This window comes from Anabas testudineus, chromosome 16 (genome assembly GCF_900324465.2).
Source record: "Anabas testudineus chromosome 16, fAnaTes1.2, whole genome shotgun sequence".
Taxonomy (NCBI): Eukaryota; Metazoa; Chordata; class Actinopteri; order Anabantiformes; family Anabantidae; genus Anabas; species Anabas testudineus.
This window is the reverse complement of record NC_046625.1, coordinates 20,107,946-20,124,482: the sequence shown is the minus strand read 5'-3', so window position 1 is coordinate 20,124,482 and position 16,537 is coordinate 20,107,946. Positions and strand designations below refer to the sequence as shown.

The following is a 16,537-nucleotide window of genomic DNA, read 5'->3' as shown; positions in this document are numbered from 1 at the left end:
GGATTTTGTGTGATTCTGACCAAGACACAGCAAGAGTTACTTCATTCTCTAAATCATCTCATTCTTTGTGGGTTTTTTTTGTTGTTGTTGTTGTTTGTTTGTTTTTCAGTAAAACCAGTATTTGAGTTTTGTCTTAGTGGTACAATTGTTTCTTTACAGTGGTTATGAAAATGAGGAGATGATGTTTTTATAATGTGGGTTTTTTTTTGCAGCTATAATGGTATAAAAATATTACAGTAATATAAAACACAGAGAAGCAGCCACTCTTCACTTCAAAAGCTATAACCAGCATATTAAACCACATGTAATTTTACTCCACAACGTTACTGTTGCTTGCTCTCAGGTCAGGTGATATGATCATTTTCCAAGACGAGCAACTTTAACTAGAGTTATATAACGCTCCTGTACAATGACACATAGTAAGTACCTAACAATATTATGTAAAATGAACATAAAGACCATTCAATGTAAAAACACAAATTCCAGTCTACACTAAGTAGAAGTCATTCAATCCTCAAACAAAACCATCCTCATTCAGAGCATCAGAATAAGGCAAGAAAGTCTCCCAACAGGTTGAGCACAGCAGAGCAAGAGATCTGCCGGATCTGTGTCAGGTGGGTGAGAGAACACACGAGAGAAGATATAGTCCTGTGTACCCATCAGTCTCACTGCTCTGTTTTCCGATGAGCCAGTCCATATTTATCCTCTCACTTCTCCTGATGACCTGCAGCGCCGTTCTTTATTGATCCCATCAGCCCCGTCTCTGTGGTCGCATTACAAGCCTCATATTTATCTGATCAAGCCTGCTGCCTGCTGCCTGGATGCTGCCGGACAGAGCGCATGTGTGTGTGAGTATCCGCCTGTGCATTCACACCAATAACCATGTGTGTACAGTGCTCTCATACGTGTGCATATGTGAGTAAGTGGGTGTGTGAGTGCACAGTGTATTATTTGACATGGGGCGGTAAAATGAGTGAGTGTAAAATGTCACAAGTGACGTATTCAGTATCCTGGCTGCTGAGGAGGCCTGTAAGGCAGATACAGTCTCTGTTTTCCATCTCTTTAACCTGTGCTCTGTTTATGCCAGTGAATCTTCACTACACACAAAATACAAAAAGCTCAGACTCATTCCTTCACTGTTAAAGATAGTTTTATGCCGAGCATCTCCAGGTCTCAATATATGATTCTCTATTTTTGTATGTGTCAGTGCCAGATTTGATTCTGAATAAGCCACATGCTGCTGCTATTTTTGGTCTGTTTGGTCTGTATTTAGGTTTCCACATGCTCTGCCCCACTGACTTTGTATGGTGAGGCAGCCACGTCGGACTATGGCTAATGCTACACTGCTCTCTAGTGGACATATGTGCTACATAAACTTCTGAGGCCTAGGTTTCTGGGATTTTTATGCCATTATCATTTCATTTCTCATTCTCATTTATGATGTATTTTCAAACTGACTCAGCAGGTAATTGTAACTGATGGATATGTCAGTCATCCAAAGTCCTGCTAGAGCCCAAATGTCTACAAATGTCATTTGCCAGCTGCTAGGCCAGATCCACTTTTTATTGTGTGCAACACAAAGGTAGCTGAAATTATCTGCATACTTAAAACATGTCAGTTACACTGCTTGGCACCAAAGATGGCAGCAAAAACCTAAAAGTCATGCAGTGCCTCTTCAAGAGGTGACATGATGCGATGGACTTTGTCCTCCAAGAAAGGGCAAGCCAACATGTACATGCTGTGATGCCAAACTGTATAGTTATCTTTTAAATTGGAAACAAGTCAGCAACTTCTACATTAGAGCAGATTTGGCTGAACTTATGTGGGAGCGAGGGGTGGGGTGCAGCTCCTTCTGTACAGGCAGCATTACAATTACATCCTGAGCATTTCAGTAAGATTCGTGAAACAAAGTGAAGGAAGTTAAAGTTCTAAGATCATTTAAACACTCCTCCCTCTGTGCAATCACTCTTTCACACTAACTTTTTTTTAAGTTCTTGGTTATAGGTTTAATGGCCCAGAACTACAGCAGTTTCCGTTCATGTTAGTCTTGATCGAAGCAGCACAGGCATCTGGTTTCAGTACAAAAAATAATATTAATAGACAAACTGTTTATTAATATTAAACAATTATAACAGTAATTAATAAGTAAATTAATTAGTTAATTGTTGCCTCAAGTGGATAGTTTTTGAACAACAAAAGAGCAAGCCTTATCTTTTGAAATGATTACTGGGAAAGATATTTAGGTTCCAGCACCCTGTTCAGTATTAGCAACTAACCAAATGGTGACAATGACATGACAGCACATTTCCATGAGTTTGGTGAGCATACATTGAATAATAACAGTGGACTTTGCTTTGTTTTTAGAACTAACCGAACCCACAGACAGTTTGCTGTGTTAGGACGTACTCAGTTTCCACGTGGCAACCAAGGTTTTCATTTCTTTCCAATTACACCTCCCCATCACCACCCACTCCTACCCAAAGTGTAGCAGGCCGGCCCAGCTGTCATTCTAGCAGGTCTGCCTGTCCCTTATCCTGATTGAACTGCTGCAAAGAACTATTCTCTTTGAACGTACAGTAATTAGCAAAGTAACTGTAAATGTAACTGTATTTTCTAGATCCTGCTTCCCACTCTGACCGCTCAGTGCACACACTCCAACAAACAAATGCCTCCTCAAATCTTATTAGAGTAGGATGCTGGCCTTCCACATTGCTTGACGTTTTTTTAAACGCATATTGAGATTCTGTTTCATCTCTGCTGTATCAACACTGGTGTGAAAAAAACATGTTAGGATCTGATAGCCAAGCAGTGACCCTGTGGGCCCTCTGAGTCCACTACAGGCCGAGTGATAATTGGATCATAAGAGAGTAATCTGGCTCAGTGGTATACAAACTACATACATCATTAACACCATCCCAGCCAGTCAGTGCTGCCAGGAGATGAGGTTATAGTCAGTCTGAAATCACTCAGAGGCAAGATACCTACAGGGAAAACTCTCAGTGAAGGCTATGGCACCACTGAATTCTGTTCTTGTCTTGACTGTAACAGTGTGATACAGATGAAGCTTTGGCAATAGTTCAATAAAGTTCCCTTCCTTCACAGGCTGCCTTGTTCCTCTGTGGTTTAATGTAGGTTATACAGTACTCATGCTCTATTTCTCTCCATCATTTTTGATTTCTCACCCTGTCAAACACACTGGTCACTATCTGACCAATGATCTTTCTGCCTCCGGCCCTTGAGCCAGTCACTCAGTGGATGCATTCTTTTAATTTTTCCAACCTGTTATTGCACCTGTCTCCTTCCCATAACCACCTTATCATCTGTGATGTCAGTTAGCATCCTGGTCCTATTCGGTACCTTCTTTCCTGAAATCTAATTGCCGGGAGTCCCTCTTATTTATTGAGTTAAGATTTAACATGACCTTCTCAATTACAATATAAGAAAACATGTTTATGTATAATGTACAATTTGTAATATCTAAGAATAATTTATGAGTGTGTTTTTGTATCCTACTGTAGAATATAATCAAACCAAACCAGAGAAAACTAAAGTGACATATGCAAAATATAATAATCATACTGTGCCTCTTTGTAAAGACATTAATGAAGACATGTAAGAAACACCAACATACTCAGTGTACAGCAGGAACACATCAGCATTGTGCCTGCAGAATATAGAACACAGAACTCTCTCATTATACCGCCTCTACTGTACACTACCTGCAAATCTCCAAGACAAAGAGAATACGCACTAAAAATAGCAGCTTGTTTGAAGGCAGACGATTAGGTCTTGTGACACCTGTTCATTCTACCAATAAACGCCAGGCGAAGTGCTACTTAACTCTTTCTCTCCACCTCACAGAAGATTAGGGGGCAGGGGATAGAGTGCTGATAACTTCCTCTGGCATTGGGCGCTGGCATGGCACAACAGGCAGGGCAGGGGAGACAGCGAGAGGGCGAGCGCAATCGGTGTGGAGGGCTTGGCCAGCTACTACAGCTGGGCCTTAGAAAACACAGATAGGATTGAATCCACGGGACACACTCATCAGAATAGGCAATCTAACAGCACACAAGCCAGACCTCCTGACCAAGGACTAATATTCAGATTGTCAAACAGGAGTTGGCAACAGTAGATTTCTCTGAGCAACGGGGAAGTGGCTAATCTGCTGCCAAATATAACTAAAATCCATCTGTTTCTTTAGATTACCTGCCAGGATTCAATTGAGCTGCTCCATATCTCCCTTCCTGAGAGATTTCCAAGTGGCAAAGAGTCAGCTAATCACCCAGCAGCCCACACATTCACAAGTGTATTTTCATGCAAAGACTTACAGCAAACATATGTACAATATTGATTTCAGAACAGCTAGTTCATCGCACAGAAGAACTGTATGAGAAACATTTAGTCAGAGTGTGGTGATACACCGTGTTTGTCTGCTTGCACATATGTGTTTGTTTGCCTGTGGGACGGCGTGTGTGCGAACATGTCCTTTCCTTTGTATGTGAATGCTTGGTTTCTCCTGTCAGCCCACTTTTTTTCACCCTGACACAGATACATTTTATTCTGGCTGTGATCAGCACTTTCTTGGCAGCTGACATTGTCCCATGCTAACGTCACAACTCCTCCCATACACAGCTCAACAGCTCCACTGGGAATACTCCAGAAACTCAGCCCTAACCCTACCACAGCTAGGTCACCTCCCTCTGCATCAGCCCGATATCTAGCTTCAACACGCAGACAGTGCCTGCTGAATGCACCTCCATGTCCTCCTCTAACCCTGTACTATACCAGTTGAGCCATCGTGCCACCTCTCAAGAACCAATTCTCTCCAGTCCCACAATTGTCACATTATTTCCAGTCTCATAGTCAGCATGGTCAGCCGTTCCCCTTGCTTTGACCCAGTGAAGGGCCAACATGTCACTATATGAGGATCAGTTAGAAATCTTAACTTAAATTATAGTAGTAATGATCATGATTTCGTTCCCTGTCCTTATCGAAACGTCACCCTCAACTCCACTGTCACCAGTGCCATCCTCAAACAGATAAAATACCTTGATGATGTTCTTCCCGGCTGGGAGAGGTAGGTGGGTTGTACTGAAACTGCAGTCAGCTGTCTGTGTCTCACTCAGGGCTATAATAATAGCCCGGCCATGGCTAACAATAGAGAGGTAATAGATACCCTGCCTATTGTTGGCCTGACTTGCTCTACTCCCTCCTGTCTCAATTCATCACTACACCACGTCACTATTAGCTCGCTTAACTAAACGGCATAAAGTGTACACAGGCAGACAAGCACAGGGCTATCTGATATCACCTCGCTGTGCACAGGTTACACCCCTCACTTTGCAAAAACGTTGCTGTAGATTTGTACAATCGAGGTAACCATCACCTCATGAAGTTATCGTATAAAGCATGGGCTACACACAGCGAGGGCTTTGCGGCATAAAGCTTTGGCACGCTCAGCCAGATAAACAGATGTGGCCACAGTATTGTACAGCTGAAATTAACTTGAACTTGATGGCTCTTAACATCTGGCTGATGGCGGAAAGATCTCCTTGACTTTGGCTGCTGTAAAATCCCAAATCAAAGGATTCCCTTGCATTAGCCGCCTCTCCGCACAGATTTAAAGCCAACCAGACAAGCAGCCACCCACTCAAGAATAATGCGACCAACTTCAGTTCACCGTCTACACCAAACACAGACAACCTCCCCTCCTCCTCATGGCTCGACGCCTGGTGATTTCAGAAACCTACAGTGCCTGCCATGAGATGCTACTTTCAATGCTTATGATCATGTTTTACAAATGATTTCTATGTATCTGTGTAGCAGACCCCTTCTACAAACGCCCTCTCTCCCTCCTTATTCCACTACTACACATCCAGGCCATCTCAGCATCGCCATGGCGATAGCGGCAATATCTCAGTGGGATGAGTGATATTAATGGATTAGCAGGAGATCCTCCATCAGACTTTGGTTGAGGAGCACGATCCCAAAGATCACAACATTGTCTCTCGCTGTCTCCCCTCTTACCGGTGTCAGATGACAGGGATAGAAATCAGGCCTCCTCACTGTTATTTTCCTGATAGCTACCACAGAACACTCCAAACACAAAACAAGCAACCACGAAATGCACATGTGCACATTAAGGCACTGAATCTCTGGAATAAATGCTTTTAAAGCTCTCACACCACCAGCCCGAGGCAGTGTGAGCGCTGGTCTACATGCTGTACAGTATGTCCTAGTGTACGTTTCAGTGTAGTGCCTGGGTGTGGTGTTCAGCTGGCTTATATAAGGTCCACGGCTGCTTTAGTGACGTCATGACAACGGCTGCTCTTTATCCTCCACTATTTATGTCAGCTGACTGCTTCTGTTCCACCTACTGCAGCATCTAGTGTACTAGTAAATCACTGCAATACTACAACAGTACTAGCCGTGATCCCTGCTAGTAACCAAGTGAGAGGATGGCAATAAAGGTTATTGTTTTTTCAATATTATTAAACAGGAAATGAACAGTAAAAAAAACATCAGTAAATCAAAAAAAGCATTGTACGATTTCAGCGTGTATCCTTTAAAAATCCCCAGGATATTAGCAGATTGCATAAGAAAATGTAAAGTTTCCCAACACAGTCACTGCACTAATCATTACATAATAAATTCCACTGTCTGGTTGGAGGCCTCTATGGAGCTAATGTGTAAGTGTGTTTCATTGAGTGTACGTGTGTGCGTGCGTGTGTGTGTGTGTGTGTGCGTGGCAGAAAAACACAGGGCGGCTGCACTTGTTTGTAGAGCGTTAGAATTTAGCCCACACAAAGGCGTGTTAGAAGGAGCGTTTCGGCAGAATGCATGTGTTTTGATGTGTGGCACCAGCTTGCACCTGCTCTGACCAGCTGAGTCTTGAATGAGCAGATCACACACTGTGTAAACTACTGCTGGTAAATACAACAGTGAACACACACACACACACACACACACACACACACACAAAGCGTCTACTAATAAGCCATTTTATTGTTCGCTTTAATTTCATCTTTTCATTCAGTTGCCACACAAAAGGCCAATATCGCAGGATATGCACTCTTCACCACAGGGTCAAAACCTCATGTATGTATATGTGTAATGAAGATAACACAGTTTGAGTTTAGATCTCAGGAAAGATGTTTCTCCTTCAACTTGACTAAGAGTTTTATCATTTGGGAACACTTTGGAAACACTTTTTTTACTTTAGACAGGGCACTGCTTCCTGTCTTTATGTTATTCTAAGTTAATCACCTGATGGCTTTAGATTCATACGTATTACACAAACACAAGAGTCACAAGTGTCAGCTTGTAATTTCTGGCAAGAGAGCAAATAAGCGTAGTAAACAGTGCTGTGACAAACAGTGTGTTTTTGACAAACTGATTCCATTTTTTCTTTACCGACGCAGGTAAATATTTTCAAATGTATGAATGACATTGGACTTTCTACTGAGAATTTCTTGATAGGCTCAGTCTGATTGTTGGTTGGAGCTCGTCCCATAAGGTTCATTGCTTTGCTGCCTCGCTTTCCTGGAAGCCTGAATGATCGCAGGCCTTGCTGCCTGTTTAGAAGCCTGGCTGCTTGCCGGCAAGTGCAGAAAGTTGAGTGTCTCCACTATTAATAGTCCAGCTAACAGCATGAGGGCTCTCACTCTTTGGTTGCAATCAGCTTGAGATGACTCTGCGCCGCATCCCATCTTTGATAACCGACCATTCAGCAGCAACTGTCTGTCACTTCCTGTGTCCAAGTACTTCTCTGTCTCTCTCTCTCTCTCTCTCTCTGGTTTTATTCTGTGCCACTCACCCTATTGCACACACACTGTATGACACTATGAAAGGATACACAGACCCTCACATAACACATAGGGCTAAACTTCAAACTAAACTGATTGACACAACCTGGATAATACGAGCCCTCTGGAGGACATGACTTGAAACATAGGCTTTACAGAGTGGAGGGATGTCTTTTCTCTGACCTTTTAGGGCACAACAGTCATAAAACAAACCCTAGGGGAATGTCACAGGGGAGGAAAAAGGCATCACACTTCGCTAGCTGTAATTATCTACACTGACACAGCACCTGTCCTACAGCTTTCCCTTTACAGAATGAGTAGCACATGTTTTCTATTTTGCTGAATCAATTAGTGCGTGTAGTGTGGAGGCCATTAATGTGTTGTGCTGAATTTGCTGCAACTGCTTTCAACTGTTCTGAGAGATACACTGAGCATCAGTGTAGCCAGTCATTCAATAGTAGGCACATATGTTCCTCGGGAACGACCAGGGTCACATGCTGTATATCTTCCTTTACACTGAGTCTGTTCATGGTGGATAGGAATGGGGGGATGGGCGATAAAAGTGGTCCCTTCCGCTGTCACGTTTCTACTATCTGTGTTCATGTTGAATGTGCTATGATCTTTCACTTTCACTAGTTAGGTTCTATTTCAACTCAGTCCAAGAACACTAGTTGCTAATGTTGCACTAAAGTACTTTTTAACATCAGCTGAAATGGCAACCTTACCATTCTGTGGTTCAGAGAGTAAAGCAGTCGTCCACAAACTGCAGGGTCAGTGGTTCGAGGCTCCTACTGACCTCTGTAGGACCTGAACCCCATGTAGCCTATTGTGTGTGTAAATGTAGATTGAAGCTCAACGCAAAATGACTAAATGTAAATGAAAATGTTATACAAGGTATCGGCTAATGATTTTTCTCTAATACAGTTTGTTGAGGTTTTGTTTACCAATTATTTGTCACATACAGAGAAAAAGAATCCTCTTGCGCTGCATTTCATGTATATTATACATTACAATACACCATTCCTTGTATTACATCTACTTTAAGACTAGACTTAAAACTTTCCTTTTTTATAAAGCTTATAGTTAGAGATGGATCAGGTGACTCTGAACCATCTCTTAGTTATGCTGATATAGGTTATTCTGCTGGGGGACTTTGTGTCTTCTCTCTCTTTTAGTTGTGTTTCCTCCTCTCTGTCTCCCTCTCTCTGTACTTTTCTGCAGGTATCCTCGGCCTGGAGCTGTACATCTCCAGAATCCAGTTCATCTGCCCAATGTTCTTGATGCTTGTTGTTGTCTTTATTGCCTGCTGTTCTTTTCTCTCTTCTCTTTCCACTCACCCCACCCGGTCAAGGCAGATGGCCGCCCACTATGAGCCTGGTTCTGCTGGAGGTTTCTTCCTCTAAAGGGAGTTTTTCCTCTCCACTGTTGCCTAAAGCTTCCTCAAATGGGATTGTTGGGTTTTCTCTATAATTTTTTGTATAAATATTTTCTGTAAGGTCTTAAACCTTACACTGTAAAGTGCCTTGAGATAACTTCTGTTGTAAATTGGCGCTATACAAATAAAATTGAATTGAATTGAATTGAATTGTACTAGTGCCACTTTCCTACTTTTATATTTCACCAAGGGCATTTCAAATTTCACAGCCAGTAAAATCAAACTTTGCTTGAGTTATAAGAGCCCAGAAGAGAATAAAACCTATGCTGACAAATGCAGATGTTACTTAGAACAAAGCCCTGAGAGACAATAGAGGCCTAGGACGTGCTGTGCCACTAAATACAACAGCAGGCTATGGGAGATGGGAGGCTCTGTCAGTGAGGACTGAGGCTGTCATATCAGCAACAAGAGCTGATAGCATCTCAGACGTCAATGTCTCTCCTCTCATTTTCTCTCTGATGTTCTCTTCTCCTTTCCTGTCCTCTCTTCTCCTCTCGCGCCCTCATCCCTTTCTCATTTCCTCTCCTCTCTCCTATGCTAGCCTTGCTTCTCACCTTGCCCTTTCTTCTCCATCTCTGTCCCTTACCAGCTTATTCTCACATGCCCTCTGCTTTCGTGTCTTGTCCACTCTCTGCTTTTTAAGTGACTCAAACGAATATAAGACAAGTGAGGGGTCTGTAGATTTCGTAATAATCACATCTTATGAAAAAACCTAAACCAACAATTAACTGATTCTACTAACAAGCTTTTATGGCTCAACCCACTTTGGTTAAGTTTCATAATTCACATTAACTTTGTTTACAACTGGTAACCAACTGTTTTTAGCAACTGTCTGGTAGCTCAGTGGAGCTTTTGGCAGCTGAAGACACCAGAGTATGTTTCTCAGGAGGTGGTGAAGACCAAAACAAAGTAGAGACAATATTACACTCATTCAGCAAACATTCAGCAACTGAAACTCCAGCTGAATGCTAATGATGGCCATGTCTGCTGCATTTGTGAATGGGCAATATTTCAACCTATTATAAGACCATAACGCATCAAGTATGTGTGTGTGTAGTGTAACTTGTTCAGTCTACAAGATGCCAAAGAATTGAATAATGCTGCTTTAAAAAATGAGCTGTATTTCCAAAGCCTTGGAGCTAAATGCCATAGAGAGGTTAAGACGGAGTCAAAGTACTAAGATGCAGACTAACACCTTGTTGGGCTTCATGAGATGTGGCGACACAAAGAAAAATATGGAAGAACACCAGCCTTATTCTTTTAAGAAAACATACAGTACAATGGTGTATGTAGCCTACATTCAAACACAACTGGGAGGATATATAGGATAAAAACATGCTGAAAGGTAGCACATGCAAGTACGGGGCTGGAGGCAATGTGAGAGGTACAATAGGCTAATGGTTGGCATGAGGAAGGATGGGAGCAAACCAAGAGACTTCAATACTAATCCAACTTCTCTCCCACACCAGCACACCCCAGTTTATGAGGAACTTATACGTAATATCTTATTTCACATGACCCCACTTGTGTTCCAACCAGATTTCCTGCCCTGCTGAGTCAAACTACTTAACAGTATGGCGACCTTCCACAACCAAAAAACACACTTTGTTACTTTGATTAGCATGATGATGTATTCATGTGGCGTGTGTTCTGCTTTACAGAGTCAAGAATCAGCCATCCACCCTTTCACTTTCTCTCTCCCTCTCTCCCTTGGGGAAAGTGATGGGGGATGGGAGACTGTGGCAAGCTCAAGACAGAATCTGCTCTTTGCATGGGAAGGCAAGTGAGCATGGGTGAGTGAACTAAGGGAACAAGATAAAGGAAGAGAGAGAGAGTTTGCTATATATGTATATATATATATATATATATATATATATATATATATATATATATATATATATATATATATATAGATTCAGAGTATGCATTTACTCATTTCACAGCCATAGGCCTCTCTCTCTAGCTTTTTTTTGTACACATTTCCTTTATTGGCATCAACATAGCTTACAGAATTGCTTCAGCTTGTTTTGCAAAGTTTAGTTATTTACACTAAAAGAAGAAAATAACAATAAGATACGCAGACATTAAAGAACATAGTATTCAGTATGTTTTTCTCACCTTTTGGTTACGTATCATGTCCACATAACCAGACAATTACTGTTCTCTGTTCAGTGCTTGCTAAAAGTGAAGTGTAGTTTAAAAGTATGACACTGAGGCAGGAATCTCAGAGTATCTGTATTGCTCGTGTGTGTGGCACTCTGGAGCACTCCATCACTGTGACTCTCTCAGAGGGGCAGGGATCCTATAGCCTCCAGGGACAAATGGCCTCTCTGTAGTTCTGACCCCAGCTGGTACACTGAGCTCTCTAGCACAATCAGATAAATGACCAGGATGGAGAGACAAGGTGTGCAAATGTGAATGTCTGATGATGGGTGGGTGGGGGGGGGGCTGATTTGAAAACCAGTTGATTTTATATTATCAGCTCCACATTTCATACGTTTATTATGACATGCCCAGATTATTATCTATTACCTCCTGGTGCATAGTGCAGTGTAATTAGTGCAACAATAATGCAGGTGCAGCGCTGTGAGTAGTGATTTAGTTCATGTAACAGTGTACACAGAAACAACAGGATATTGAAAACAGGGCTCACAGTAAAGGGGCACTCCTCCAACTTTCCACGTGAATATCAGCTCACTCATCGAGCAAAGTATTTCTTAACATGTAAAACAGATGTACCACGTCTTCCATAGCTCTGAAAGGTGTTTTCCAAAGTATAAAGAAAATGTAAAAGGAATTTCTTATATTATGAACAAAATATCAATATTTTCCTCTACTGCTTTGATTTTGATGACTACAAGTGAATAACTGAATTTCAGATACATGTTTCTTTCAATATATGCACCTCTGGTACAAAAATTATCTCAGATGTGCGTTTTTAGACAAAATGTTCAACGCTGAGATAAAACTTTCAAAAGCCCCTGAAATTATATTGCCTGATAGAGAAACTGACAGGAACACAGGGCATCTTGCATCTTTTGCAACTAAAATGAGGGGAGCCCAAATAAATGGCAGAGCAGCAGACACCTCAGAGTCCTCAAACAGCTGTATCTCAGCGGGAGTCCCTCCTACAAGGCAGCCAGTATAATTAGCACTGCCAAAGGAGGTCCCCGAGCGAATGACACAGTCCCCCCGATCCATGAGTTGAACACCGTCAGAGGCAACACGAAGACCTGGGATATTTACTGGGATTTTAGTTATGTGGCACTTATAGTAAAAAATACCAAATACAAAATCTGTCTATTTATATAATTATCCTCTAAAGGTCATAGGTTAAGCATGTCTCTAGACATTATCACCTTCATGAAGAGAGAGAGAGCTTACTGTTTACTAGTCTACCTAATAAACTGGCAACATAGTGTTTATTATTGTGACACCCTAAAGGTACCCCATCCTAGTCAGCAAGCAGAAGCAGGAAATGCCCTGGAGGACTGGAGGAATACAGAGAAAGGAGAAGTGGAGCCCCAGGCGTTCTGTGGGTCACCCCGTCGCAGGCAGCTGATGCTTGCCTATAGGATACGCAGTGACAGGGAGGATGGGGGTGGGGGTCCGATAACCATTATTACTGTAATGCTTAGGGCCTTACTGAGCATGGAAAGCCAAGCTACGTGATAGATCTGGTGTATTTATCCCAACCCAGCACATGTTTCTGTCTGCACAGCAGAAATGCTGAGATTGTGAACTAAATATACTTCCATGCTGCGGCTTTGATGAGCTTTCTAGGAGAGTATTCTAAGAATGAGCGCCACCTTTTGGGCTCCAAGATATCAGCTTCTCATTGGTGCAGCACATTTTCTACATGCAGGCTCTCACATGCACAGGCCCGCTAAGAATGAGCAGGCTAAGAGAAAGTAGCTAATTACATGCGAGTCAGCAGCGCTGGATTTCCATCCACGCTCTCTGTAGCACCTCCAGTGAGATGACAGCAAGTTGGCAAACCCTGCAGCTGGAGGCTCTCTCCCTCCCTTTTCTCCATCCCTCCATCCTCCCAGGATTCCCTCTGTTAGATTACACACTTCGATGTTTAAACTGCCACTTTCCCAAAAAGTCACCCAAGCTGCTGTGGGATCGGACCGTGACTGCGACATGGCAGATGCATGTTCTGTAAGGTTGGATTTTGCAGTGTGGGTGCGTGTGTTTCCGCCACTGTTGGGAATGCTACGAACCATCCAATGACAAGTTAATCCGCTGCAGTAGTACCTATGCCAGGGATGAGCATATTAATGCTGCTTCAGGATATCTTATGCATGTGTGATTCATAGGCAAACAAAGTGAGGATTTACTGTTTTGATGACTCATAATGAGTCACGTTGTATGTATAGAAAGAGCATATTCAAATAAAACCAATGTAGTGGTGCCGTAAACTAAATAAGCTGAAAAAATAACTATTGGGCCACAATGTGGTCAGGAGCTCGACCCTTAATGTATAAACCAATAACAAAATGGTGGCAGCCCGTCCTTCCTATGAACGCCACATCTTCGGTCAGATATAACGCAGTGCGGTCGTGCTGGCAAGATAAAAACCCCAGGTAACCAAGATGTGCAGCAGAGGGGCCATAGTGGAAACAGACAGTAATTCTCATGCAAATGAGAACAAAAGCAATTCACACAAAGGCCTCTTTGACCTGCCAACGTCTCATATGCTTTCAGTTATATGGCCTGCAATTAGTTACCTAACCTTATGTTGGAACAGTCAGTCAGCAAGTCAGGCATGTCCCTTGTCATGGACAGACTCTTCTGCCTATGGTCAGTCATGACAAGGCTTTGACATCAGACTAAGAGTGACTAAAACTGACAATCCCCTTTACCTCAGAGAAGTAAAAAATAAGAAAAAGCACTCAGCTATTGGGGACGAGAGGGGAGACAGTGAAAGGGAAAGCGGAAAAGGCCTGGATGAATCACGCAGCATGTATGGCAGAGGCTGAGGTAGCCGTGTCTTGGAGTACATGAGTCATGTTTATCATGCAGCAGCACTAGGTAAAGGATTGCACAACTTTTCTCTCCATTAGGAACGCTGCCTTAGTGCAAACATTTGCCTGATAATGGAAAAACAACCGCTCTAATGCATCTGAAAAGCTCCCAGTGATAGTAGCACACATCCCTTACACTAGTCACTGGCACCTGCAGGAAAGCTGCAGCACCAACAAGCCTGCCAGAGAAGTCTATGTCTAAAACTGATGCTAATGCTGTGCTGCAATCAAATACAATTGACAAAATACAATAGCTCCAGGTTTGTGAGCATGCAAGCATGTGCATCCCCTTTCACTGGAGGAGGAGAACTGCAAGGAAATCAACAGGATGAAAATATTTAAGGCCACCGCCTGAAATCCCTCACTCTTCAGTCACTAGGCTTCCCACTGAGAGCCAAACTGAGTTGGTAATTAACTGCACATCAACCGAGTGTGTTGTTATAACAGGCACATTGTAATCCACCCCCCATAAAGCCGAATGATCGCGCATGTGATGCACATGTGAACGCGAGGACGGCGGGAACACTCCGGTCCACCTTAAAAAACTAAACCCCTACCGCGGACAGCGCCACGGTGCTGAAACAGCTCCGAGCGACATCTGTACGTAAGAGGAGCGGGAGGAGGGTGAGGGGCCGGGGGGCTGCAGGGGAAGGGGAGCGGGGGGGTGGAGGGGTGGATGTACAGAGACTTGAACGATGAAATGACACACGCACGCACGCACGCACACACGCGGCGTGAGCCATCGCCAACAAAGGACACCTTAAATGATCTTTCCAGTGTCATATTGTGTAACGTCGGTGACGTCGGCGGGGAAAGGTTAAGCTAGTTGGCGTGCTTTTGACGTGAAAATGGCGCCCGCTGCTGCTGCTGCTGCTGCTGCTGCTGCTGCTGCTAACCCAGCCCCTGATAGTACGGCTGCTACACTAAAAGTCAGAGGAAAGGGGTTGTGTGTGTGTGTGTGTGTGCCGCATTAGAAAACGAGCCTCGGCCACTGAAATAAAGTGTTTCCAGTGTCAGTGGGAGTCAAGAGTCGATGACCAGGTGAGGGGACGGCTCCTTTCACCTTGGTGCCCTCCATCCTCTGGTTGTCGACTGGTGAAGCTCCAGCTTGGGTGTCAGGAGGCAACATGAGCCACCTGTGCGTCCCAGAAACACCGTTATAGAAATGCACACTACCATAAGCCACGGACGAGCCCCCCCCCCGAAACACCAGCAGCCGCCACCATCTCCGCCTTTCTCTTACTTTAACATCGACTGCTCCTTCGCTTCCTCTTTCCTCTGTCGGTCCATGACGCCGAGGATGATCTTCCTCTCCTCCTCGGTGAGGTGGCTCAGGTCCGGCATCTCCGGCATGGCGCCGGCCGCTGAGGAGGAGGAGGCGGCGGCGGCGGCGGCAGGGCCAGGGCCGCCCCGGGGTCCGTGTGGAGCAGACATCTTTTACACAGAGCGGCTAAAAAACGAGAAAAAGCACCGTCAACCAGCAGCATTGTCGGGCGACATTTGTTGTTAACATTTCATGCCGTCACAATTCAAAGTGGCGGCCGGGATTGCTGGGGTCACCGTGGCTTACGCACGGCGTGACATCTTGGTTCGAGGTATCATGCACACATCACACTGTGCTGCACACACAAGCGCCAAAACATGAATTACAGGCTTCATCCTCACTTAGTAAATGCTCACGATAGGGTTAGCAAATAAACAGCCGCAGCCGGATGAGCTGCCTGCACACACGGGTGGGGTGGGGGTGTGGGGGGGGGGTCGCCTAGTCAAGCTGCTGCAGGTTAAAAGGAAAAAAAATGCACACATGAAAATATGTGAAAGCGAAATCACTCAGCATGAGAAATGTCCTTAAACGAAGCAAGAGCGCACAGGTTGCAAGCTACAACCTCCAGGTCCTCCGAACACAAGCCTCCATCCATCCAGGAACAAAAAGTAGAAAAATACAGACGACTAGAGATGGAAAAAACAAGAAAAGAAACACAACTCTTGCCTTTTATTTTGCAGTCATCTTAAATCCTGTCTACCCCATCGCTGCCATCCTCTACAACTGTTTTCCTCGCATGTTGGAATAAAAGATGCCCCCGTCCGTCCGTCCGTCCTTGTTTGTTTTCGTTTGGAGTCCCTCCTCTGTCACTCTGGTGAGCTCGCTCTCCTCCAGCTTGGTAAATCTTGGTGATTTCTTAAATGCACAAAAATGGATGCAATACGAGAGAGAGAGAGAGAGAGAGAGAGAGAGAGAGGATGCGAGAGTGAGGGTGAGGGGGGGG

General features: G+C 43.8%; 1 protein-coding gene across 3 annotated transcripts in view; it reads right to left on the bottom strand.

The window, feature by feature from the left end:
* The window catches only part of rims2a (regulating synaptic membrane exocytosis 2a), a 114,254-nt gene extending 98,451 nt beyond the window's left edge, over positions 1 to 15,803 (bottom strand). For all 3 annotated transcript variants that reach the window (XM_026372473.1, XM_026372474.1, XM_026372475.1), the window contains exon 1: positions 15,514 to 15,803. In XM_026372473.1, coding sequence (XP_026228258.1) covers positions 15,514 to 15,704 — 191 coding nt within the window. In that variant the 5' untranslated portion in view covers positions 15,705 to 15,803. The remainder of the gene's footprint in view (positions 1 to 15,513) is intronic.
* Positions 15,804 to 16,537: the final 734 nt, after the last annotated feature.